We start from the raw sequence: 25,357 nt of genomic DNA, 5'->3' as shown, positions 1-25,357 counted from the left end.
AAGACGGGAGTATCCTGACCTTGAGTGAGAACACAGCTCCCCGCTTTCTCGATGGAGAGGCAGCGACCTCCCCAGGCAGCCACGATTGAGTGTGGGCAGGGGGCCCAGCACCGGCTGGGGGCTCTCTCCACTAGGCATCCCCACCCGGCCACAGTGAGACCCTTTAAGTGGCCTTCCAATCTTTTCACTCTAGAAGATGTGTATTCCCTGGACCCAGTCTACCCCTGGCTCTCTCACTAGCCCAGGGTGCTCTGACTCAGGGCCTGGCCCTCCCTGGGCTTCGGTCTCCTCACTCTCACTGAGAACAAGGCCTGCCCTGCTGAGCTCACAGAGCCATCTCATGGCCTTAAGAGGCCTTGAGCAACTTGAAAAGCTTTTGCCCAACAAGCCCAGAACCCAGCCCAGCAGGCTCTGGTAGTGAATGGGGCTAAACCAACAAGGACATGGCTGGAGAGGAAGTGAAGGCAGGTGACCTTTAGTCTTGGCCCCCGAAGTGCCTGGCAGAGGACTGGGCAGGGGGTAGGTGCTGAGTGATAACATCTATCGACGGCCTTGCTCAGAACTGAGAGGTGCCTCTGGGCTTCTACAAATGTCAGAAAGAGGAAATGGAAAATCATTGTCTGTGGACATGTTTCCCTGCGTTCCACACCCGGCCCACCCTGGGAGCAGCGGGGCAGAGGGTGAAAACAAAGCCTGGCCCTAGGCTGGGAAGTATGCTCCAGAGTTCAGGCACTCTGGCTGCCCCTCTTCCCCTGGAGCCGGGGGTCATTTTTGGCTCAGCTCAAGGGGCCAGGTGGGCCCCAGGTGAGCACCGTGTGCAACCCTGGGGCAGAGGGACCTGGGCAGGGGGCGCCCACCCCATTGGCTCTGCCCCCACCAGAGGATGCCACTCCCCTAGCAGCCTGTGTCTGCCTGTCCTTCGGGAGCAGCAAAACAATCCCAGGCCCTTCTGAGTGCCCAGCCCTGAGCCAGTGCATCTGCCTGCCCCTAGGGTTTTCACAGTGTGTGCAGGAAATGGACTCGGACACAGGCATCCCACTCTGATGGGACCAGAGCTATGACAGAGTGCCCAGGAGGGGTGAGCCTAAGGAGGACCACAAATGGGAGCCAGATACAGGCCTTAAAACAGGAGGGGAAATAATATGACCAAAGAAAGGAGTAAGGTATATCTGGGGGAGGGGGTGGGAACGGGGTCAGGAGAGCAACTGAGATGGGGAGGACGCAGGCCTGAGCTGGAGCAAATTTGGGCAGCTCCTCTAGTGTAAAAATAGACCCACTGCTCAGGGACTGGCCCCGCAGTCCCGCAAGCCACCTGTAATGGGGCTGTGCTCGGCACCAGGTCACTCGCCCCCAGACCCATGTGCCCCAGGAGCAGGCACATGCCTGGCACATCAGCCTTGCAGGAAGTGGCTCTGGACTGATTCTGGCCCCGACTGCAGTCCTGCGTTAGCACCTGCTCTGCTCACCCCTGCTCCTTTCAGGGGCTGCCAGGAGCCTGCAGACCTCTGTTCTGTTTGAAGATCAACCCTTCTCCTTTGTTCTCTACAGTCCCAGCAGGAGGCCTGCCTGATGTCCAGGCACCCACACAAGCCCCTGCTGGGTCCAATCACAAGCCTGTGATGTGAGCACCAGCTCCTGTGGACAGGTAGAGTCCCAGGTGAAGCATCCACCTGCCCCAGGTAGGCCTGAGCAGGGCCCTGTCAGTCTGGCTCCTGGTGCAGCCCCATCACCTATGACATCACCTGCCAGGCGCACAGAGGATGCCCACTATCAAGCATGTGCAGTGGACTGCCAAACCGAAGGCTTCAACACTGCACAAACCATGTCCTGCATTACTTTGGAATGCTCCTTACATCTGAGAGCCCAAAAAGAACCAGGACGGGGCCCTGGCAGTCTAGCAAGACTCAGTGAGGTCAGACAGCAGGTGGGTTCCCATTCCAGACTGGAGTTGCATGAGGCTGCAGGCATGTCACCTGCTCCTCCTTATTAGACGTCAGCTCTCCTGTTGGTAGGTCAGGGATGATGGAGCAGAGCTCCCTTGCCGGGCTGCCTGGATGGGGTGAAGCACACGTGGGCGAGCACAGCACCCAGCACCCTGTAGGCACCCTGCCATAGGAGGATGGGAGAGAGGGTGGGGGGCCAAAAGGGCGTGCGGGGCAGCACTGACCAGTAGGAGTTGATGATCTTGCAGAAGGCCAGCTCGCAGCACATCTTGAGGTTGCCCTGGTGCTCAGGGAGGTCAGTGGCCGAGCACTTGCTTGGGTCCACTTCACAGTTCTCATCCGACTCATACAGAGCTTTGATGAACTCACCTGGAGCCGGGAGGGCAGGGAGGGGCAGTGAGGACCTGGTGGGCACATCACACCCTCTGCCCACTGCCGGCCTGCACCCCCTACCTAGTGCGTCCTGCAGGTACTTCTGGCCCACCAGCTTGAGGTACTCCTCAATGGCCTTGGTGGCCAGCGTGTTCTCCCGGAAGATGAGGTGCTCATTGTCTCCACAGCGGTCCACCTCTGACATCATCAGGTCCGTCAGGAAGTCCTGAGGAGGCAGGTGAGGGGAGTGGACCTGAGTGGGCCTGGCAGGTAGAACCCCAGGAGAAGCCCCTGCTCCTCGGGGCTGCCCCATTGCCAAGCTGCTGGCACCCACCCTTGGGGGCTGCCAGGGTAGTAGGCAGGGCAGCCTGGTCGGGGGAAGATACCTCGTGCTGGCGACATCAGAGCTGGGTCCAGGATCAGGGAAGTAAGAGCACGCTACATGGAACCATGAGCCTCTGCATCACAGCCAGACCCGCTGGACTCAATTCCCTGTTCAGCCCTGCCCAGGCCTGGCTGGGTGACCGGAGAACTCCCCCTCCCACTGCCACTGGTGCCAAAGAGGACAGATGGGCTGCCCTCTCCCCCTTGTATAAGCAGCTGCCACCATTCCCCCGTTACTCTGATGGGGTCTCCTGCACCAGACAGACTCGCTCTGTGCAGCCTCAGAGGGAAGGACGAGAGAGAGGCAGAGGCGGTCCAGCTGCCCTGGAACACAGTGAGCCAGTGCTTAGTCGGTTAGAGCACGGACCTTGGCTTGGGCAGGAAGGCGGGGGCACCGCTCCCACCTGGCAAACCTGGGTGGCAGCCCCTCACTACCGTGGGTCCCAGACTTCCTTGGAGAGCAGCTGGAAGGCAGCTGTTAAGCGATGAGCCTCGCAGTCCCACGCACGGCTTCACGGGAAGACCCCAGGAGGGAGCCTGCGCCCACGCCTTCCCTCCTGACTGCACCCATCCAGGTGGAAACTCCCTCCCCTAGGCCTGTGCCTCCCCACGCCCACAGCCAGCCTTGTGACTTGGGGGAGGGGGAGAGAACAGGCAGGAGGCAGGAAGTGGGAGACTCAGGGGAGGGTTAACAGTCAGGGCAGGGGCCACCCAGCACAGAGGCTGCAAAGTGGCCAGCGTGGGCCAGGGTTTCTGGCGCTCTGGAAATCCCCCACTTCTGTGTGCACACCTTTGGGGCCCTCTGAAATCACAAGTGGCCCAGGAGACCCAGCTGGCCAATGGAGACAGGAGGGACTGGGGGGAAGTGGCAGTTGGCCTCTCCGGGGACCACACACAGCCTGAAGACCCCTTCCTGATCTACAAGTGACATCTAGGGCCCCCTTCTCTGACTACACAGAAGCAGGGTGAGTGCCGAATGTACAGCCCTGCTCATGCCCAAGGGCCTTCTTGAAATCCTGGGGCAGGTGCAAGGCCCCGGCGGGGATGAGGAGGGGCTCTCCTCAGGGCTAGGACCCAATGAGGGGGAACAGGCACAGGACAGGAAAGTGACCTGTCCAAGGCCACACAGCTGCCTGGGCCAGATCTGGCCCAAGTATCTTGTTTCTTAGGCCCTGTGCCTCTTGTTCCACTGAGTGGGTGGGGGTGGGGGCACCAAGGAGAAGCCCCTTGGAGTCCCACGGTGGGAACAAACTCTGAAAAGCCACAGCCAGGAGAGCAGGGCCTGGGGAGGGAGCAGAAGGTGCCAAATGTCCTCTCACACGGCCCTCGTCAGATGCTCTGGTGAGAAGCATCTCACAGGTTAGTCCCCAAGTGTTCAGAGCTCAGGTGTCCGTCACCCCAGCAGCCTGAGTTACTTTCTACCCTTCCCCTTGCTGCTCCCCCGGCCCCTCGGAGGGCCCCTGTGGGGGTGGGGGAGGGGTGGCTGGAGCCCTGGCTTCCACCTCCTTCCACAACGAGCACCCCAATTCTCCTCTCATCTCAGCTGTGAGCCTCAAGAGCAAAGGTCACTTCAGATTGGAATCAGCATCCCAGGCCAGTCCAGCCCTCAGGGGCCAGTTTGCTGAAAGAGCAGACAGCGCAGAAAGGATCCTGCCAGAGCCCTCGCTGCCTCCCTCACTCCTGCTCTGAGGCCGGACTTCAAATGCCTCAGTTTCCAGCACCCCTCCCAGTGTTGGCCAGGAAATTAAGGACAGCACAGCCAGACGCGGCTCTTCATGCAGCCCTGCCCAGTCAGGTCGGTGGCTGTGGGTTGGGGAAGGAGGGGTTCCAACAACATGGAGGAAATGGAGTGCCCAGTCCCCGGGAAACCCACAAGGAGAAGTGCCTCTCCCTGGTCCTGCACTGGTCACACACCATGAGCCCAACAGGCAGGGGCTCTGAAGGGCCAGAAGCAGGCCAGGGCCTTCTGAGAACAGTAGAGGAAAAGGGGTCCAAGGGAGCCATATACCCTGGGCTCTGCCTGGGGACCTGAGGCCTGGCCCCCAACCCACATCTCCCCTGACCCCAGGCTGAGGGCTCAGGATCTTGACCTGGCCACTCGGCTCTCAAACCACACCATGTCAAGAGGGCGAGGCCTTCTGCAGCATGATGGGATCCAAATCTGGCCCCTCTCCACTGCATTCTCTTCAGGCAGCTCCCTCAAGGGAGGGGCAGGGTAAGGGGCGGGTGTGTGCCCTGGAGGCCTGAAGAACCACGCTCCACTGTGCCTGCTGGGCGCGTAGGCATGGGGAGCCTTCCAGAAGGAGCCCACTAGTCTCCAAAACCAGGCAGGTGGGGCTGAGGCGTGGCCTGGCAGGGAGCGGCCGGTGAGAGGAGGTGGAGAGGAGAGCGGGGCCCCTCCAGCCCTGAAGCAGAGCCTGCTGGGGGCTTTAGACAAGCCCTGTTCCCGAAGACTGCATGTCTCCTGTGCATGAACCTGGGAGGGAGGGGGGGGCTGGGGCTCGGGGAGTGACTGCACCCTGGTGGGCACCTACTGGGGTATCTGCCAAAATCAACACCTCACTGGATGTGTGTGACTGGGTCACTGGGACCCATGTGCTGGCAGAGGCTGGCCACATGGCCTGCTCCCCTCATCCCTCAGAGGCCAGCACCCTGGGGGAGTGGGGAGGTCCCTAAATTCACTTCCTCACTGCCTCCATCCGCCAGCTCCATACCTGCCTCGGCCATCAGCTCCAACAACAGAGGAGTGCAAAATCTCCCCTTCGTGAAGCAACTCTTGGGTTCAGGGTCCCAAGACCAGTGCTGGGACCAGCGCCTCGACCAGAGCTGAACTGCATCACGTGGACATGGGGACTGGCAGGTAAGCTAGGGTGTCACCCAGACTTCCACAGAGCCACGTGACGTGGGGGGCCCCGCCTGAGGCCCACACACCTACCTTGACCTTGCCTGTGCTCTGCAGGATGTGCACCAGGGCCGACGCCATCTCTTCCTTGGTCTTGGCACTGAGGATGGGCTCGAGGGCCGCACAAAGCCCCAGGTAGTGGTTGGTGATGTGCTCAGCGAACTCCTTGTACATCTCCATGGGCAGGATGGTGATGGTCTGGTAGCGCGCCTTGATGCGGATCATGGGCCCAGGGCCCTTGCCGCCCTTGGGGTTGGGCGTCACCACCGGGTACCACTTCTCCACGAACTGCCGCCCGGCCACCGAGGCGGCGGGCAGGCTGACCAGGCCCAGGTAGCTGTTGCGCTCCTTCTTCTTCTTCTTGTCGGTCTCCCGGTACAGATGGACGGTGACGGTGCGCAGGGGCGGCAGGTTGTGGAACTCGAAGTGCTCGCCCCAGAAGACGTTGTCGGTCTTGAGCTTGCCCGTGGTGCGTGCATACAGCACGTCGTCCAGGCACAGCTCGCACAGGTACTTCTTCTTGGCCGGCAGGTCCTTGGCCTCAATCACCCACAGCTTCAGGATGTGCTCCACACGCCGGCTGTTGTCCTGCACACATACAGAGGGGCCATGGTGACCAGGGGGCCGGTCGCCCGTGCACTGCCCAGCCCGGAGTGGGAAGGAGCTCTTGGAAGGTGGTAGGGAGGGCCCGGGCACTGACAGGACTGGGGTGGGGTAGGGACAGCTCTGGAGACTGATGGACACGAGGCTGGGTCTCTGCTCTGCCTCATACTAGCTCACTGACCTTGGGCAAGTGACAATCTAAGCCTCCATTCCCTGTTCTATAAAATGGGAATAAAACCGAGTAGAGAGCAAGTCCAAGGCCAGCACAATGCTTGGCACACAGCAGCCGCATATTGGCTCTTACGCAGCTTGCTCGTCTGCAAAGTCACTTCAGAGGTCATGACCATTGCTAACGCCCTTCCTTAGTGATGTCACGGTGACCAGTGCTCAGCGCAGGCTGAGTCACCCAGGAGGCAGACGCAGAAGCAGGTGATTACAGTCAGGGTCCCAGGAACCTGCCAGGAGAAGCCCAGGGGTGGTGAGAACACAGAAGAGAGCACCGGCCTGGGCTGGCGGTGCTCGTCTGGAGGAGGGACAGACAGCTAAAGTGAAATCGGAGGGAAGAGCAGGAATCAGCTTGGGGGAAGAGGGCCCAGGAGTCCCAAGGCAGAGGTACACCAGCACCCACAAGCCCAATACTCAGTTCTCTGGCCCAGCCTCCCCACTTCCTCAGTGTGCAGCTTCGAAGACAGAGGCCCCCAGCACCGGAGTCAGCCTCTCTCAGAGCCCAACACTACCTCCTGCCCGGGCCCAGCCCACACCGGAGACCCCTCCCTCGGCTCCCTCACGTAGGAGTCTGGGCTCTGCTCTGGGGAGGGGGACACAGGCCCACCTTGTTGGGATGCACCGCTCGCCGCAAGTTCTCCATCCACTTATCCCGTTCGGCTGCTGACCGGCAGGAGAAGCACTTGCTTCCTGACGACGTTGTCACCTGTTGGGGGCAGGCAGGACAGCGTCATGGGACGGGGAAGGCAGCAAGGCAGTATGATGGAGGACCTTTGGGGCTTGGGGGGTTTGGCTGCCAGGTCTGTCTGTACCACACCCTCAGGGAGGAGGCAGAACAAGACTCAGTGATCCCTGTATTTCACGTCTGCAGGCGGTGCACAGAGACCTGCAGTCCCACAGCAAGACAGTGACAGGAGGGTGGCCCAGCCCCGTGCCATCTGGCGCTGGTCCTGGCTCCTCAACCCGGCCTCAGTGCACTCTGTCCATAGGAAAGCCTCTTTCTGACTCCAATCTCATTTTCTCAGAGATAGAATAAAGAAGGCATGGCCCCCAGCACCAATCAGAGGGCAATGCTTAACCCAGTCTCCCTCCATCGGTGGGGCCAGAGGCACCTAGGGGACAGCCACAGGTAGGTACAAGGGTCACCTCGGTTTTTAGCTGACACCTGCTGCTGATGCTTCTCTTTTGCCAAGCGACAGTGACAACAATGATGGTCACAGAAGCGTAACATATCTGGGGCCAGACTAGAGAAATAAGAATTGGGCCATCTGCGTGTGCTGAGTCCTGGGGTCCTCCCACCTGGAACCCTTACCCTCCCCCCACCATCCAGCTTAATCATCCTCTGGTCTCCTCCAGGCGAGGGAGGCTGGCTCAAGCTGTTCCTGCTACCCCAGCAGCATGCTCTACCTAAGGAAACCAGACTCTTTACCTAACCTTATTCAAGGGCCTGCACAAGCCACAGCACCCCCTTCCGTAGACAAGTAGACAGACACCATCTTTAGCCCATCCCAGGCAAAGAAGTCGGAGCCCAGAAGGAGCCCAGCTGGACCAGAAGTCCTGAACCAGAACCGACACCCAGCGGGCACAGGGCTGGGGCAGATGCCAGGCACCACTCCATTCCCTCTCTGGGGCTGGGGGTGCCAGGAGGTGGCCACATCAGTCCCGGGCTCACTCCTCTATCAGGAAGCTCCCTAATTATGCAAGATTGTTGGCGGTGGGAAGCTTCCCAGAAACAGAGGTGGGAAGAGAATATGAATAGTTAGAGAAGCAATTAGGAACTCCCAGGAACACCTGAGACATTAGTTACCCTGGTCCTGGTTTAGCCTCAGGCTTGTTGAATGACCTCTGATATCACCTTGCCCTCTCTGGACTTCAGAGTCCCCATCCATAGTTGGGCACTGGACAGATGATCCCACTGACAGCCCTGCTGGGTTGGGTGGCTGGCCCTCTGCTCTCAAACCCTGGGACACAGAATGCTGGGGCAGGACAAAGTCTGGCTCTCATCACTCAAAGGCGGGGACACTCCTCACTGCCCCACACTGCACTGGAGGAGTTTGCAGGAGGGGCGAGCAGGCTCGAGTAGGGCTCTGGGGCTTGACCCCTCCACCCACTCAAGCCTCTTGCACCTGCCAGCATGGGGGACAGTGCCAGTCCGTCTCCAAGGAGCCCACAGAGCAGGAATGAAGCCCTTCATTTCTCAGCTCCACTTGGTCTCCTAGGAGCCAAAGGCTTTGACAGTCCCAAAGAGCCCGGCCCCCAGAGAGGCTACAGAGCACTCCCAGAGGGTGTCTGGAGGAGCCCTGGCCTCAGCGGGAGAGGACCCAGAGCCCGCCCTGCCCCTGCAGCGGGACGCACCTCGAAGCAGTAGTCCTGGCCCAGGATGCTGCTGTGCACGGGCTTGATGACCACCTCCTCCTCCATGCTGAGGTCCAGCGCCTCCACCGCGCTGCTGGGGCTGAGCAGGGACTCGTGGGAGCGAGACTCCTTCAGCCTCGGCATCAGATGGGACCTGGAGGGCGGCAGCAGAGTGCATCAGGCTGGGCCTGTCCTGTCCCCTCCCTTCCCTTCTCCTCCAGGAAGCCTGCCCAGACATCCCCTCAGCTGGAGGCACTCACTCCTCTCAACTCCCATAGCCTTTTCTGTCTTAAGGCAAAGTTGGGGGGAAGGGGCATCGCGGGGCTGAAGTCACAGACTGGCCAGTCCCTTTTCCCCACTGCAGGGCTCTGGGTAAGGGACTCAGCTCCCGCAGAAGCAGAGAGCGAGGATGAGGCACCACCCAGGACTGGAAAGTCAGCACTGGGTGCAGGGCAGGGATGTGCCTGGCTCCTCAGCAGCCCGAGACCCACGGGAAGAGCTGACCCAACACAGGCAGCCTTCCCCACCTCCCCTCCCCTCAGCCCTGGTCCCCATCCAAGACAGAAGCAGTCACTCCATCCCAACACTTGTCCAGAATGTCACTGCAGACAGAACCCTTTCTCCACCAACCAGCATCGGGCGAGGCAGGAGCGCCCCAGAAACTCCGCTGCTCCCTTCTTACAGATGAGGACCGTGAGGCTCAAAACAGAAGGGATGCAGCCATTTCTGCACAGTACCTGAGATGCCAGGACAGAGTCCACACTCTGAGGCCCAGGAGCGCAGGCCAGGGTCACTGGGCCCCATACAGGCACAAAGAACAGAGCTAGTTGACTCCAACTGGTGCCCAAATGGGGCCTGAAACAGGACTGGTTCTGATAGACCTGGCCTTGGACCCGGGCTCATCGCTCACCTGCTGTGTGGCCCTGGGTAAGTCACTTACCCTCTCTGAGCCTCAGTTTCCTCAGCACATCACATGGAAAGCACCTCAGTAGGCACCTGCACAGTGCTGGGGACAGCCCACCACTGAGAGGTAAACGTCCCTTTCCAGAGCCAGTTGGACACTGCTGGGCCTGCTAAGACCACTCCAGGATGGAAGCTGGGCAGGCCTCCCCCCAGCTCAGGCCCACAGTCCAAACCCTGGGCTTAGGTCACTCAGACCTCCTTCCCTAACACCCTCCACCCTTCAGCTCTCAGCTTCCAATGGTTGAAGCCTCAGTCCATCATCTCTCCCTGTCTCGGCAAGTAAAGACCCTCCCCCTCAGGTCAGCGAGGCCTGGCAGGCCCACCACATGCTTCCTTGCAGGGCACACACCGTAACCCACTTCCAAGACCACCAGCAGTAAGGGGGGCTGAGGCCCACTGCATGTGGGCTCAGGAACCCGGAGATGAGCTGGACAGGCCCTGCCCAGAGAGCTGCCCAGGCTGCCAGAGGCCACCCTCCAGCCCCTACACATGACACCTCCATGGCAACAGCCCTGCCTGACATGGAGTCCCATGCTAGGCACTTCATGGGAGTCACAGCTGGAACTGGGACCCCAGCTCTTGCGACTTCACAGCTCAACCCAAGAGGCTCGGTCAGGCTCCCCGCAACTGCTCCCCGATGCCCAGCACAAAGCTGGCACAGAGCAGGGCTCAGATCGCTGGAGCCGAGCCAGCGCCCTGGGGCAGGCTGCTGAAAGCTCAAGGGAAATGGACAGACCAGAGGGAAGCTGTGAGACAGGCTGAAGTCAGGTTAGAACCAATCCAAACCCCTTACAGGGCCCGCGTGAGGCCCCGGGCCACTGGCATACACAGCCGTGGTGCCTCTGCCCCTCCAGCACCCTCTCTGGGAGGCAGCATTTCACACACAAGCACTGCGCCCAGGCCACTCCACCACAGGTGCTGGCAGGCTTCTTCCCGGGACCAGCCCTCCAGGCCCTGCTTGAATGGCCCAGCCTCCTCCCCATCACAGCACTGACCAGTGATGCGGGCGGGTCTGCCATCCCCTCAGTTGAGGTTCCACCCTGGGCCTCCCTCTCAGAACGGGGCTCCATACCTCAGGTGCCAGGTCCAAGGATGGGACCCAGAGCCCCCAGGCCTGCTGTCTAGGGCTGAAAACCCAGCCTGCAAGTGGAGATCAGGCAGCTTTCTGGCCCAGCACGGGAAACCCTGCCAGGTAAGATGCTGGAAGCCAGGGTGGGTGGAGCGGGCACCCAGGAAGTACACAGGGAGGAGCTGGTAGGCCAGGCCGCCTCTTGCCTGGGGCACCTGCACTAGCTGGCTGGCGAGAGAAAGGAGGCACGTTCAGTGGATTCGGTCCGTCCAGGGAGACCCAAGGGGGCCCCAGTGCTACAGTCGAGGAGCCCAGCAGGCCGAGGCCAGACCCCAAAGCAGCCAGAGCTTGGAACCTGTGGCTAAGGGCCCTCCTCTTCCCTCCCCAGCATCCTGCCCCACAAACATGCCCCAGCTGGACCAAGCCCCACTGGGGCAGTTCCAAACTGAGCAGAGGGTTTGGGGAAGGTCGTATCTAAGGCATCCCGGTACAGCTGGGCAGCCCTGACCCTTCCCACCTCCCCCAGGGATTCTCTAAGTGAGAGGACCTGGAACACGGGCCACACCCAGCCCTACAGCCCAAGCTCACTGGGAAGAGGAGGAATGGGGTGGGGTGGGGTGGAGTGGGTCAAGGCCCAGGGAGGCTCAGTGGCTACTCCGAGATCTCCCAGGTGCTTCTGGGAGAGGAGCAGAGGGCCAAGATCTGACCAGTGGGACAAGGCCAGGGGGCCTGCGCTCTATGACTCATATGCAGACACATACCCTCCTCCTTCAGCCTGGAGTCTACCTGTACCCCCTCCTCCCGACAAGGTTTGTTGGGGAGAGAAAGGGGTACCTATTTATCAACTCTGGGCCTGTGCTTTGGGCCCAGAGGGAAGGTAGTCTGTGGTGACCCTGCAGGGTGGGACCTCCTGGCAGAGGTGAGTGTGCCCATGGTGGTGATTGATAAGACAAGTGGGGCTCAGGGTGGGAAAATGGTCACTTGGTCACTTTCCAGATCCAGCAGGCCCATCTCATGGCCTAAGAACCACCTCCTCCAGGAAGCCAGGCAGCCCTGTCCTGGGCCTGCAGCACCCCTAACACTTCACGCTGGGGACTCCTGCCCCATCAATCACCCAGGCAGGACTCCACCCTGCCCCCTCCCCCGCCAGCCTCTGCCTCTGGCCAGCATTGTGAGGCACTTCCTTTCTCACCTCCAGCCTCTGCCTTCCCAGGCTCGGCTGGAAGCCCATCCAGAGAGGGAGAGAGGGAGGGAGGGAGCAGGGCACTGCAGACTGCCCAGGCTCCAAGGGGACAGAGAGCGGACACAGTCTCCCTACCCAAGAAGCTTGGCAAGGAGGTGAGCAAGTGCTGGCCGCTGCCTTGCTCCCACCCAAGTTGTGGGTGCCCACCTCCACTCGGCCAGGGCACCCAGCTGGTCATTCACATCCCTTTTTAAACTTCAACTGCACACAACTCTGCCAGGAGCATTCATCTACCCATTTAGAAAGATAGGCTCAGGGAGCAACAGTCACTTCATCTGCCCAAGGCCTCCTGCTGGAAGGGACCCAGGTAGGTCTGGGGGCCCTGCCTACAGCTGCCCTGTAGGGGATCAGCACCACCCCCCTCCCCATTCCTGAGTCAGGCCCTTCCCTGTTGCCCAGAGTCTGGGGTGGGAGAGACGGTGGCCCAACATGCCCACTGTGTGGCCTCCCCAGTGCCCAGCTCAGTCTTGTGCATCCCTCAGTGACCTCCTGTGGTCTCTGGAGACCAGAGCCTCGGTCCTCGGTGAGATGGCACCAAGGAGGGCAAAGGCCTTTGCACAGGGGCCCTGGCCGTGCAGGTCACTCCCATAGCCCAGGTATAGGCTACTTCTCACAACCACCCTGCCAGGGCTGCCGTGTGACTGCGCTGGGCTCAGAGAGGCTGGGTCTTGCAGCTACAACAGAACCAGGTCTCATGTCTGGGCTGTGGGGCTGTGCCCGCAGGTAACATCACACACAGCACTTGGCTGGATCCTCACAAGGCTGTGAGATGGATACTGACCTCACGCTGGCTTTACAGGGGAGACACTGAGGCCTGCTCAGAGAAGACAGGTGACCAGCTCAGGGTCTCAGCTTCCTCCTGGTGTCACCTCCACACCCCAACCCCACTGGGAGCCCTTTCCTTATCTGAAAGAGAAAGGACTCTGTTCTCAAATGGAAATAGAGGATAATGAGCACACAAGGAAGCACCACAGAGAGGCTTTTCAGGGAGAGGCACCTCCAGCATGTGAGTCATGAAGAGGGGGGTGTCCCAGCACGATCACATGGGCTCAGCTGCAGCCCTGCTGGCTGGGATCCACCTGTGCCTGTTCCACTTCCCCCTGGCTCCTCTTCCCCAGGGGTCATGACTCCCTCAGGCAGGCCTCTAGGCACTTGTAGCCCGCTCTGCCCAGAAGTTCCCTTGTCCTATCCAACCTTCAATACCCAGCATCAATGCTCAATCTCCCACGACACATTCTCAAACTCCTGGGGCAGACAGCGACCTTGCATGTGGCCCCAGCACCTTGTTCATTAGGCTGTGCTGGGAGGCCTGTCACAGAGCTGTCTCCTTGCCAGGCAGGGGGCTCCTTGTGGGGAGGGCTGGGTCTGGATCAGCACCAAGAATCAGAGCCCCCGAGTTCCTGGACCAAGGCCACAACACCCCAGCAGCCAAGGTCAGCTAAGCCTGGGGGAATAGGAGGTCAGCTGCCATGAGGACAACCCTCCCTGAGCCTTCAGACCCTGGTGGTGGGAGAAGGGACAAAATGGCCCGAGCGCTGGTCTTCAGGGCAGCTGCCTGCTCAAGGCCAATTCCTAAGAGCAGCACCCTGGTGCTCACACAGAATCTCCAAGGAACACCTGGCTGTTGCTTTGTCCAGGTATGCAGAGCTCCCTCCAACTCTCCCAAAGTCAGGGGCTCATCCTCCACTCTGTGGCTGCACCCTGCTACCATGGCCCTACCCCTCTGACACTGTCCAAGACACAGCTGATTCTCTAGACCCTCAACTGCCCATCCCCATCCCCAGGACTAGAGGCCCTTGTGTCCCCTGCAGTCACCCCTCCTCAAACTGGCCCAGCTACTCAGTTACCCACATCCTCCATGCCATGGAATCCTCACACATCCTGGGAAAGGGGTGGTGCCCAGATTCCCAGGTCACAGACAGGAGCCAAGGCCACGGGAGAGGGAGGCCTGCCCTGCCCTCCTCTGCCTCTGAGAGCTGTCTTGGTCAGGACCTTGGGGGGCAGCAGAGGAGGGGAGCCCCACTGGTCTTCCTGTCTAGACCACAGCAGTCCCCTCCCACTGGACAGGCCCCTTTGCCTGACATGATGTCACTCTGGCCCTATCAGCTCTCCCCTCACAGCCTAGAGAGAATCAAGTCTCAGTGCTTCAACCTGGGGTTGAACCCTCCCGACAACTCTACGCACTCACACATACCCCGGCCAGTGACCTAGACTCTCCTCCCCAGAGAATCCCTGGCCAGCCGGGACTCCTTCCCTCTGGGGGGCCTTTGCCCATGCTATTTCCAGAACCCGTCCCACCTTTCTCTCCACCATCTGCCCCAGAACAGCCTTCTTTCTCAGTCTTCAAAGCCCAGGCCAAATGTGGCCACCACAACGCTGTCCCTGGTCTCTCAGACATACAAGAGCTCACACTCAGGCCGGGTGGCGGAGTCCCACTCCACAGCACTTTCCAACCTGCCTCCTCACCTGTCCTCACGACAGCCCGTCAGGACTAAGGTACCGCACCTCAGAAGGGCCAGGTGGCTTGCCCAAGACCGCACAGGTGGCAAGTGGCCGAGTGGGATCTGAACCCCGTTCAGCAGACTCCAGGCCTAACTCCATCAGCCCGAGCCGAGCATCCCCACAGGCGGGCACGCAGGGAAAGGCCCACAGCCAGCTGACCTGCTCAACATGACCACTCATTCCAGGTCGGAAGGAAGAGCCGCAGGGCCGGCTGGGGTCGGGTAGCCTGTGCCCAGGGCCCAGGAGCCGAGAAACGTGGGCACAACACGGGTGCGGGCGGAGCCGCTGAGGGAGACACAGCCAGGCCCCAACAGCAGCTCATTGTGAGGGCCGGTAGCAGGAACAACGGGACATTGTCCTGGCTCCTGGGCCACAGCCTTATCTGATAGCCTTCCAGCCAACCCATGAGCTGTTTTTCAACTCCATCCCCTTTTTCCTCTTAAAAGGTTAGTGACACAGAAGTTTAGCAGATCCCATTATTTCAAGGAGGGAGGAGACCTGAAAACAGAACTTGTGATAATTAAAAAGCCCTATGGGGAGGATGTTCCCACTACGGGTGGGGCAAGTAGAGAGTGGGGCTGGAGAGCCTGGACAGGAAGAGGCTCAGAATCTCCCTCCAAATCTCGACGGGGCAGAGGGAGCTGCCGTGCATGCCCCCAGAGGGCAGGGCTGGGGCCAGGAGAGGCCAAGTCCAGCTCAGTCACACTGTCCTCAAATGGGCAGGCTGGTTTGGTTTGAGAGGGAGCGGGCACCCTGTCTCTGGAGGCGTGCAAGCGGAGCTGGGAGAGCGCGCTTAGCTATGCCGCGGAGGGGACGCCTGCACTGCTGGGGGCGGCTGGCGCAGGGAGCAGGCAGGCAGTGGGGTAAGTCCCAGGAGTAAACACGCACTCTGCACACCCGCAGCTGGGAACAGGCAGGAGAGCCTAGTGTCAAGGGCACCCAGCTGCAGGAGCAAATCAAGTCCCATTCCCTATAAAACACACAACCTTGAGTACCTGTAACTCATTCAACTCTCCAGGCCTCAGTTTCCCTGTCCCTAAGTGGGGAGAACTGACCAACCTTCCTCAAGGGGCTGCCATAAGCATCAACTAAGACAATGCAGGGGAGGCTCCGGAGAACAGGGTCAAGGCCAGGACACAAACAGGGCCACACCCCACCCCGCCCCTCTGCCCCAAACATCCAGCAGAGCCATCTCTTCCCTAGGCCCAGCCTTGCCCTGCTGGCCTGGGAACCGGCTGCTGAGGCCAGTGCTCACTCCTGGCCCAGCTGGGGTCCCAGGGGAGGGGAGAAGAATGCAGCCGCCTGATGGCCCCCAGGGCCCTGGGGAGACAGAATCTGTCCTTAAAAGGCAGGGAGGTTCACTGCCCAGCCTGGGAAGGCTTCCTGGGATGACAGGCCCTGGAGGCATGGTCCCTCTCCACCCAGGGTTCTCCCGGTCTGAGTCAAAGAGGCAAGTCCCAGTAGTCACTAGAACCAGTGTGACCCCGCCACCATACTCACACTGAGCCCTGGGCTGGGAGGTGCCAGTCTCCTGCCTCACTTTACCACCCTACCAGCCGGGAGCCTGTCCTTCCCCGACACCGCAGGGCTGAGCTGGAGAAGGAGGGGCCACACCCTGGCAGCTGTCACGTGCTTCGGCAGCGGGAGGCCCCACTCCCGGGGTGCCCCACACATGCTGAATGACTGACCTGCGGCAGGGTGGACTTCAGCCACTTAGCAAGCATCTACTATGTGCCGAGCTCGGAGACAGGTGTTCTCACCAAGGTACACACATCACCACACGGCCTTCTCCCAACAGCCCTGCACAAAAGGAGGCATTGCCCCAGCAGAAGGGGGAGCAGAACTCAAACAGGTTTGATGAGCCCCGGCTCGTGAGGCGACACCCTAGTCAATCCAAAGGGTTCGGTGAAGGAAGCTTTAGGACACCAGAGAGAAGTGGGCTGGCCAGGCCACAAGGTCCAGAAGTAAAAGCTGGGATCCTAACGGCCTGATCACCCTCTGTCGGACAGTCCGGTACCTACCTCATGCTGGGCCAAGCCTGTGCCCTGTGCCCTAGCAGGGGTCCAACCCTCTCACTGAAAGGGTCCTGTCCTCGCCCATCCTTGATCTGCCTGTGACCGGGGGCCCACAGGCCTGCTACACGGCCCCAAACAAGTTCCTTCCTCTCTCTAGGCTGCTGTCTCCTCACCTGCCGAGCTACCCACAAAGTGAACTCCCCATGAACATAAGGGGCCAGATACTAACCATTACCACCCCCCTCCCCCCGACCGCCCCACCTCCTCACCGCCTCATGTAACAGTGTCGGGCAGTACCTCACTGCTGCCTGTTGCTGACTTGCGCCACAGGCTTGGGGAGAGACCAGGGATGTGATGGGTGCTGGTTCTGACTCCTGAACAGGAGAGGCACCCCTCAGCATCCTGCCCATCTCCTGTCCCCACCCTTTCCAGTACAATTCTACAGCCTAATGGAGTCTTCAAACAACATTCAGGAACACATTTACCTCCCCACATCTTTTTTTGGGCAGGGGGAGGGGGCAAGGGGCACAGAGAGAAGAAACAAAAAACTTTCCATCTAATCCCTTAAGTTATCCTGCAGTCTGAATAATTTCGGGGTTTTAATCAATAGCTGTCAGACTTGTCAAATTACTTTGGGGACTGCAAAGCAGTTTTTAAACATTCATAAACCTCAGCAGAACAGCGAAGTGCCCTGAATTTTAAAAGAAAAGTATCTGAGGAACACTCATTGAACAGGATGAGATTTGGGCAAATCGAAAGTGAGTTGAGGACCAAATGCTCCTCCTGCTTCAGAGTCAGGACAGCTCTCTGCCCTTCCCTGGTCCCCAAGAGAAACCACGAAGCCTGGACCAGCTGCTCAGAAAGACTGAGACACCCAAAACCCTAAGCTCCCCTCAGCCTCCCCCCAAGGAAATCGCCCCCCAGCCCAGGAGCACAGCATTAGCCCCATCTGCCACAACCCTGATACTGCCAGTCCCAGAGCACCCAGACAGCATCCCACTGCCCATCCCCCAGCTCCTTGGCTTGGAACTCTTGAGAACAGAACAGTTCAAGGCCCTGGCTGTGCTGTCCGTCCCTGCGAGTTCAGTTCAGTCTGTGCCGTTTCCTCACAAGCACGAACACGCCCATGCATCCCCTCGGTCCCACAGATCATACCCCTCCCCACCCCACCCTCCCAGACCATCGAAACCTCCAACAGCTGCCTCAGGCCCTGGGGGCTCAGGACCCAAGTGGGGAGGGATGATGAAACAAAAAAAAAAACAAAAAAGAATGAGCTGAAAACCAAGGACTTCCACTCCCCAAGGAAGCTACTTCTTCTCTGGCTTATCTAATTCCTCCCAGCTCTCCACCTCCAGGAAGCCTTCCTGGGCTCAGCGGCCCCTCTAAAGAATGAGAGAGTTGGGGAAGAGGCGGCATCTTCTCCCCTCTCGTCTCCACCTCAGACCTGGGTTCTGGTGCTGTGTGAGCCACTCATGTTGGGGTGACAAGGTGATCTGGGGACTGTTCTTTTCCTACCCCTGGGCACTAGGCTTCCAGCCTCAGACCAGCCACTTGTCAACACAGCCCTAGTCCCTGGCATCATGCTGGTTGATGACTGGTCTAATGTGGTGAGGTCTCCTTCCTTAAAGACAAACACACGTGACTTTGGTCAAATTAATTAACCTGCCATGTCTCAGTTGTCTTATCTGTTAAATGGGGATAGCATCACCTTCGGTGCAACAGGTGTAACCGAATGCGCAGTGATCAGTCCCCGCCCTTCCTTCTCCTGGGCATTCTGCCCCTTCCCACCCCTACAGCGCTTCTGCCTTAGGCAAGTGGCTCTACTTCCTTGCTTAAGGAGAGATGGACCCATCTGGGAGCAAATGCTGGCATCTGAGGTCCAGCAGCAATGCTTTCTCCTGTCCTGCCACCATTTAGGACAGAGGTGCTTTGTGGCCTCTGGCAGACAAGAGGCAAAGACAAGCTGGGGAAGAGGCCAAGGGAGTGTAGACCTTGGGCAGGTCTCTCCTGCACCTGCACTTTCTCATCTGACAAATGGGCTGCCCTTACCCCCTCCCAGAGCCTGCTGGAGGTCTGTTATCAATGATGACACCCCCTACTCCTGGTTCGAGTTAATTCAGTATTTCAGTGTATAGTTACTGAGTGCCTCCAGTATGAAAGTGCTGAGCCTGGGGGCCTTGGGACCCTGGTTTCCCATCCTCTCAAAGCCTGGTGTCTGGGAGTCCCAATGGGGCATCAGAGCTCTGCTTCCCTGACTGCAACTCGCAGGAGACAGCCAGAGCTCTCATCAGCAGCAAAACAGCAGGAGCGGGTGGCTGCCAACCAGCCACGGGCACCCAGGCCACCAGCGAAAGCCAAAACTCATGTCAAAGAAAACCAGGGTGTGGCTGCTGAGTTCCTCCTGCTCCTAGCGACCATGCATCTAAGCCATCTGTGGCTCTCCGGTGCTGGCCTGAGTCATGACACCCCATACGCCTGGGAAGTGCACCAGGCAGGCACTGGCTCTGCATCTAGCAGACCCCAATCTCTGCTGCTCACGTGGCCCAGCTACAGTTAAAAAAACAGGCTCTGAGACCTTGAGGGGCTTCCGAAGGCCAGGGTGTCCCAGATGCCCAAGAGCCCACCTTCTCTTCCCACCACACTCTGGCTGACTCTGGGATAAGCTAGCCCTGTCTGTCATTTACCACTGGCCCATGGGATTCCAAACAGTAATGCCATATACTTTAAATTGTTTCCAAGGTGCATCCCAATCCAGCCACACAGGTCCTGCTCAGCTGCATCTGGACCCAGTCACACTGGGTTGCCCACCTACACTCAGAACACCCCCAGCAGCAAGTCCACCTTATCCATCAATGCCCAGCTCAGAGACCACCATGTCCACTCCGCCTGCCCCAGCAGAACCAGAGTTTGCCCCGAGGCACTCCACCACCAACCCACCTCTGGAAGTGGAGGCTCAGAGAAGTCCAGCAGCTTGCCCAAGGTCACAGTTCACAGGCACCTGGGCAGGGCTGGAGGTCTGGCAGCTGGGCTCCAACTCCAAATTCTCTTCACTGCCTGTCAATGCCTCAGACTTTCACCAAGCCTACAGAAATCCTGTGATCAAATGCACTAACTTTCAAGTCACTTAGAAAAATCATGGGTCACCAGAACTGTACTGAGCCCTTCCTGTCACCTCTTGTGTGACCCTAGGTAGATCACTTCCCTGTCTGGGAAATGTGAGAAGGGTAGGACGCTGATCCAACAGCAGTTGTAGTGATGGTGGTGGCCAGGACCAAGGGACACGGAGACTTGTAAGAAGCCAGGCACATGGCTGGCACTTCCATAGCAGTGGCTCAGCTGCCCATCACAATCGCTCCGCAAGACAGCATGTGACAAGCCAAAATCCGGACGTCTCTGGAGCCAGGATACTTCCCCAGGACAGACTGACGCATCACAGGGACCTGGCTCCTGACAACTGTTTCAAACATTTAAGCTACAGCAAAACACACCCCAGGTCTGGACACGCTGCCGGCCTGCAGGCCGATGGATCAGGAGACAGACACAGGCAGGGAGAAGCAGGGGAAAAGAAGAGTCCGGCTTGGGGTGGGGAGTGGCCCCCAAACCCTAGCGCAGCCCCACCCAGTGCAGCCCCGGGCTGGGCTGAGCAAAGGCCAAGCACCTCACTTCCCGGTTCCCGGTGCAGCCATGGATGCCACCGGGCCTGCTCACGGAAAGGAGCATGATTCCCTCTCTTTTTAAAAACTGAAAACAGAAAACAACACTCCTCGGTTTCTCGCTTTTTGGCAGGGTTATCCTAATCACTTCTACTACACTCTGGGCCACCGGTAGATGTCTGCAGAGGGGCAGAGACACCATTGTGGGGGAACAACTGAGTCCCTCCCAAGACTGGGCACCTGTAACGACCCCTCTCTGACCAGACACTCCCACCCATCTCATTTAGTTGCCCCTGGGCCCAGGAGGCTGGCAGTCTCCCTCCTTCCCTCCTCCGCTCAGGCCATCGGGTCACTCACCATCCCTCAGCTCGGCCACCAGGCTCACCAGGCTCACCAGACCGGGGAAATGGAGGGGCCGGGCCAGCCACCCTGCTGCCCGCTGCCCCCCACTGGGCCCAGCCAGTCCAACCCCACTCCAGTCCTAGGCATACCACTCCAGCCCTGTCCACTGGGACTAATCATGGCTAGTTAAACAAAGGCTAAGTTCCAACACTCCGTAATGTGCTTTTAAAGGGCCAGTGTCCCACTTGGGGCCGCTGAGGACTTAAAGGCACAGCTCCCTTTTTCTGTATAGGAAACAAGACAGCAAAAAACCAAAAATCCCTCTGAGGTCATGATCAAATCAGAGGCCTAGGGCTTCTCAGGAAGATTTTAGACAAAATGTATAACAGTAAAACTCCAAATTTCACCTGAAGAACTGCCCACACCCTAAAACCAGGAGGCTGCAGCTCAAGACTGAGAGTAGGAAGCGCCCACGGTGCACCAGGCACTGCTCTCTGCGCTGCACAGCCCTGTCTCGCTACTCCTCACAATCATGCCACAACACGGGCATTCCCCTCACCCCACCTTACAGGTGAGGAAGCCAGGGCCGTGCAAAGTCTGCAGCAAAGCCAGGGCACAGCCACGTGAGTTCAGCCAAAGCCAGGACTCTCTCCCACCTGCTCCCTCTGGAGGTCCCACCTGTTCCACATCCACTAGCATCTTTTTTTTAAGGAAATAAGCCGGTGAGGATGAGGAATCATTCTCACAGGTGCCCAAACACCGGGCTTTCAGTCTAGGCCTCAAAACTCTGCGAGGTCAGTTCCACTCTTTCCCCCTCCTTACAGATGAGAAGACTGGACATCAGGAAGCGTAGGAAAGGCAGGGAGAGGAAGAGGGGGGTCTGCAGCCCTGCAGGAGTGGGGCACCTGACACCCAGGCCTTCATCCCTTCTCAAATAGACTCTACAGTCAAGAGGAGGGGGTGGGTAAGGGAGTGGTCCTTCCAAGCGCATGGCTCAGGCAAGCTGGGCAAGGTCCACAGGAATGGACGAGGCAGGGCTGCAGGGATGGGGGCACTCCTGGGGCCCCTGGGCTCCAAGGGTGGGCAAGGCCTGGGAGCTGCTAGAATAGGAGTGGGCAGGGGAGAGGAAAGGAGGAGAGATTGACTGCCTGGGGTTCATACCTGGTCCAGCAAGCCGTCCAAGAAAGGTGGGCCATTTTGGGGCACCAGGAGTGGGTGGACAGGCCGTAGGTGTTGTACAGCCAAGCCATCAGAAAGGCCGAGGCCAGGCAGAGTCCTCAGGCCTAATGCTGTAGGGGCCAGGTCATTCAAAGATTTACTACCCTCAGCCCATTTCTATGGAGCCTGGCAGTAAGTTTGAAGCCGTGCAGCCTGGTGGTTAAGAACATGGGTTCTGAAGCCAGACTGTTCAAACCTGGGCTGTGCTGCTTGCAACCTTGTGCTCTTGGACAAGTCAAGTCCCCTCTCCAAGCCTGTTTCCCCCTCTGCAATAATCATAGTACTAATCCTCACAGGGTTGCTGCGAGGAGTCAGTGAGTTACAGAACCAAATCTGGCTTCCAGTGAGCACTTACTAAAGAGCTGCCAGATTAACTAGGTCGAAGGAGGCTGCCCCAGGATATGCTGGGAGACTCAAAACTAGCTTCCTGGGTAGTGGCCCTGGGCAAGTCACTTCTTTCTCTGAGCCTCAGTTTATTTCTGTAAAGAGGGGGTCCAACTGGGACCCTCCGTGACTACCAGGCATGACCACTCCCTAGCATGTCCCAGATGCCCACCCTCCTCCAGAAGCATCCAGGTCATAAGGCCATAAAGGCTGGGCTGTGGTCCGATTCCCCTGCAACCTGAAAACAGCCGGCCTCCACCCTGCCCCAGCCCCAAGCTAACTGGAGTTTGCTGGATAGGGAGAGGGTGCAAGGGTGCCAAGCCACACAGCCTGTCAGGAGGCAGCATAAGGCATCACCTCTCCAGGTGGAGCCCAACCCCACCCAGCCAGCTCCGGACCTCGGTCTCCTCCACTCCCCAGTGAGGAGCAGCCCCCTTCTCAGGTGTCTCCCAAGGGATGTGCCGCAGCTGAGCCTGCTCTCCTGCCTTCAGCAGCCACACAGCCACTCCACACCTGTGGCACAGCCTCCCAGAAGCTGGGGGCTCCCTTGGCCCCAAGAGCCCCCAAAGCTTGACCAAGTTCAAGGTCTGCCGCTTTCTTTCTGGAGCCTAAAGCAACTGATGTGTGTCCTGGGGGAGCAAGGAAGAGGAAGGGAAGCACCAGAGCAAACGGGGGGTAGGAGACAGAAGGAATGCCCTGAAGCCCTCACACAACATGGGGCCACTATTCCTGAGGGGCAGTGGGAGACCCAGGGGCTTATACCCCACCACCACCTCCTCATGCACAGGGTTAATTAGTTGGTACAGGGTGGTGTGACTCGGAGGTCTGCAGGGCTGGGTGGCAATTCTGGTTGTGTACCTTAGCAACTGTGGGACTTTGGGCAAGTCCTTTCAGTTTCCTAAGCCTCAGTTTCTCCATGCATAAAAAGAAATACACTATCCTCTGCAGACAACAGATGAAAAAACACTGGTTAACAAGACACAGAGGAAGCATTTAATGGAACAACTTGGGAACCCAAAGACTCAAATACCTGGGTGGCATTTATTCATCACACTCAGAACCCACCTGGGGACCATCAGACCTTAGGTTCTCCCCAACCCTACACCGCTCCCCGACAAAGCCAAACACATTCTAAACTCCCCCTCACAGCCAGCCAAGCCTTACAGGAGGTCAAGGTGCCGGCCACCAAAATAACTTGAAAAAGATCTCAAACTTCTCTGGAAGCCAAACACACCAAGGAACTTTCCAGAGCAAAGCCACTAGTGCAAACGAAGTCTAGTTCTGCTCTGGGAAGGCGGGAGGGCCCTCCGAGGAAAGCCAGATCCCGGGCTCTTCTTTATGTGCCCCGGACCCAGAGAGAGATTGGCAGGGAGAGGGGAGGGCAGGGCTGGGTGACTCTACAGAAAAGGGGAACATAGCAGGGTGGTTAGCGAGCCCTCCAGGGAGAGAGGGAGAAAGAAAAGCTCAGAGAGCTGTTGAAGGTCATTTTGGGAGGCCCAGTTCAGCCCATTCAGAGTCCCTAGAGTCTGCTGAGAGGCCCTGGATGCAGGCCCAAGGTGGAGACCCTCCGCTGCCGGCAAACCCGGACCCGGACCTGAGGACGTGTGAGCCTCTCACCTGAGCCTCCTCGGCTCCCTGGGCTGGCCCGCTCTCCCTGCGCTTCTCAGACCCTGCTGCCTCCTCTTCTACTCATCTGCTGGCTACTGAGCATAATCGGCCTGACCCCAGGGAGTCTCTGGAAGGTCCCCAAAGGCCTTCATGTGGCCAAAGCCAATCACAGTTTCTGTCCTCCCCTCACTCGACCTGACAGCTAGCTCCCTCCCTGAAGCCCAGGCCACCACACTCCCTCCTCCCTCACAGGCCACGGCCCTCCTTTCCTCCAGGTGTTGTTGGCAGTTTCTCAGGCTCTGATTTGGGGGCACTCCCTTCAGTAAAACACGTTCCTTTGGTGATCTCATCTGCTCTTAGCTTGAAACACCTCCTGTGTGCTCAAGACTCCCAAGTTTCTATCTCTGGCCCTTCCCTGCTCTGAGCTCCAGACTCATACGTCTAAATGCTGGCCTGATACCTCGTCTTGGATGGCTTGTAGAATCTCAGGCCTGAAATGGCCAAAGTGGAGCTTTGTCTCAGCAGCTTAAGCCAGAATTCTCAAAAGCCAGGAACCCTCCCTTTCCCTGACCTTGAGCACCCAATCCATCAGCAAATCAGACCACTACCTTCTCTAAAATCTCTCATACCTGTCCACTCCTCCGCACCTGCCTGATCCTGCTCCCCTACCTGGAGTAAGAGGGACCTTGGAGAAATGCAAATCAGATTATTTAACTCCTGGGCTTTGAAACCCTCCAGTTATCCCTACAGCAATTTGAATAAATCCAGACTTCTTCCCAGGTGAAAGAAGTTCGCAGGAGTGGCCTGCCTACCATCTGACCTCATCAGGCAACTCAACCCCCATTACAAGCCTCCGCTTTCCCGCCTCCCTCCTCCCGCCTCCCGCCTCAGGGACTTTGTACTTGGCTGCTCCCTCAGTGGGAGCTCCAGTTCTACCCCCTTCTCCAAAAGGCTGGTTTCTGGACTCTGGTGGAACTCAGTCCTTCCCCAGCCACTCTGGCTACAACAGGTCCTGCCCCACCCCCATTACTTGCTACAGAAACACTTGGCTGTTTCCTTCTTATCATCCTGCTCATTCAGCCAGCAAATATTTATTATGTGCAAAAGTATGAGCTGGTCACTATTTCAGGCACTGGGAATCCAGGTGCTGAACGAACCAGACAAAAATCCTGACTTACATCACTCAATCCGGAATTACTTATTTGTTTCTCCACTCACTTATGGTTACCTGTCTTTCCTGCCAGAAGGTAAGCTCTGCGTGGCCAAGGGCTATGTCTGTTGTATTTCTGCATCCCAAAGGGAGGGTCTGGCAAGGTGTAAGAGGTCAGTAAGTACTTATGAAATAAATTTGGAGACACAAAGAACAGGGCAACAAAAGACTCAGACCTAGAAAGACACAAGAAGTCAAGAGTCAAGCCTTTGCTGCCTCCAAGGCAGATGCCTCTCATAGCCCTGTGGTCTCGGCTGAGCATGAAGACTTCTGTAACACCCGAGCCCCTCTGGGGGACAGACTAGATGCACAGTGGCAGCTTTGGTTAACTGCTGGAGAAGAGGGATGACTGTAGGCCTGTGCAGT

General features: G+C 58.6%; 1 protein-coding gene across 14 annotated transcripts in view; it reads right to left on the bottom strand.

Annotated features, from left to right (window-relative positions):
• The window catches only part of DAB2IP (DAB2 interacting protein), a 190,099-nt gene that overhangs the window by 18,927 nt on the left and 145,815 nt on the right, over positions 1-25,357 (bottom strand). For 12 of the 14 annotated variants that reach the window (XM_072960051.1, XM_072960054.1, XM_072960047.1 and 9 more), the window contains 5 exons: positions 8,785-8,938; positions 7,037-7,135; positions 5,635-6,189; positions 2,397-2,541; positions 2,168-2,312 (listed from right to left, as the gene is read on the bottom strand). In XM_072960051.1, the coding sequence (XP_072816152.1) occupies positions 2,168-2,312; positions 2,397-2,541; positions 5,635-6,189; positions 7,037-7,135; positions 8,785-8,938 (1,098 nt within the window). Of the gene's footprint in view, positions 1-2,167; positions 2,313-2,396; positions 2,542-5,634; positions 6,190-7,036; positions 7,136-8,784; positions 8,939-10,819; positions 10,997-20,586; positions 20,733-25,357 lie in introns of those variants that run through there. The other 2 variants (XM_072960057.1, XM_072960059.1) reach the window with 2 other exon arrangements.

The sequence above is a fragment of the Vicugna pacos genome, chromosome 4, assembly GCF_048564905.1.
Source record: "Vicugna pacos chromosome 4, VicPac4, whole genome shotgun sequence".
In the NCBI taxonomy this organism is placed as follows: Eukaryota; Metazoa; Chordata; class Mammalia; order Artiodactyla; family Camelidae; genus Vicugna; species Vicugna pacos.
The sequence above is the reverse complement of the archived record's forward strand: the minus strand, read 5'-3'. Positions and strand labels throughout refer to the sequence as shown.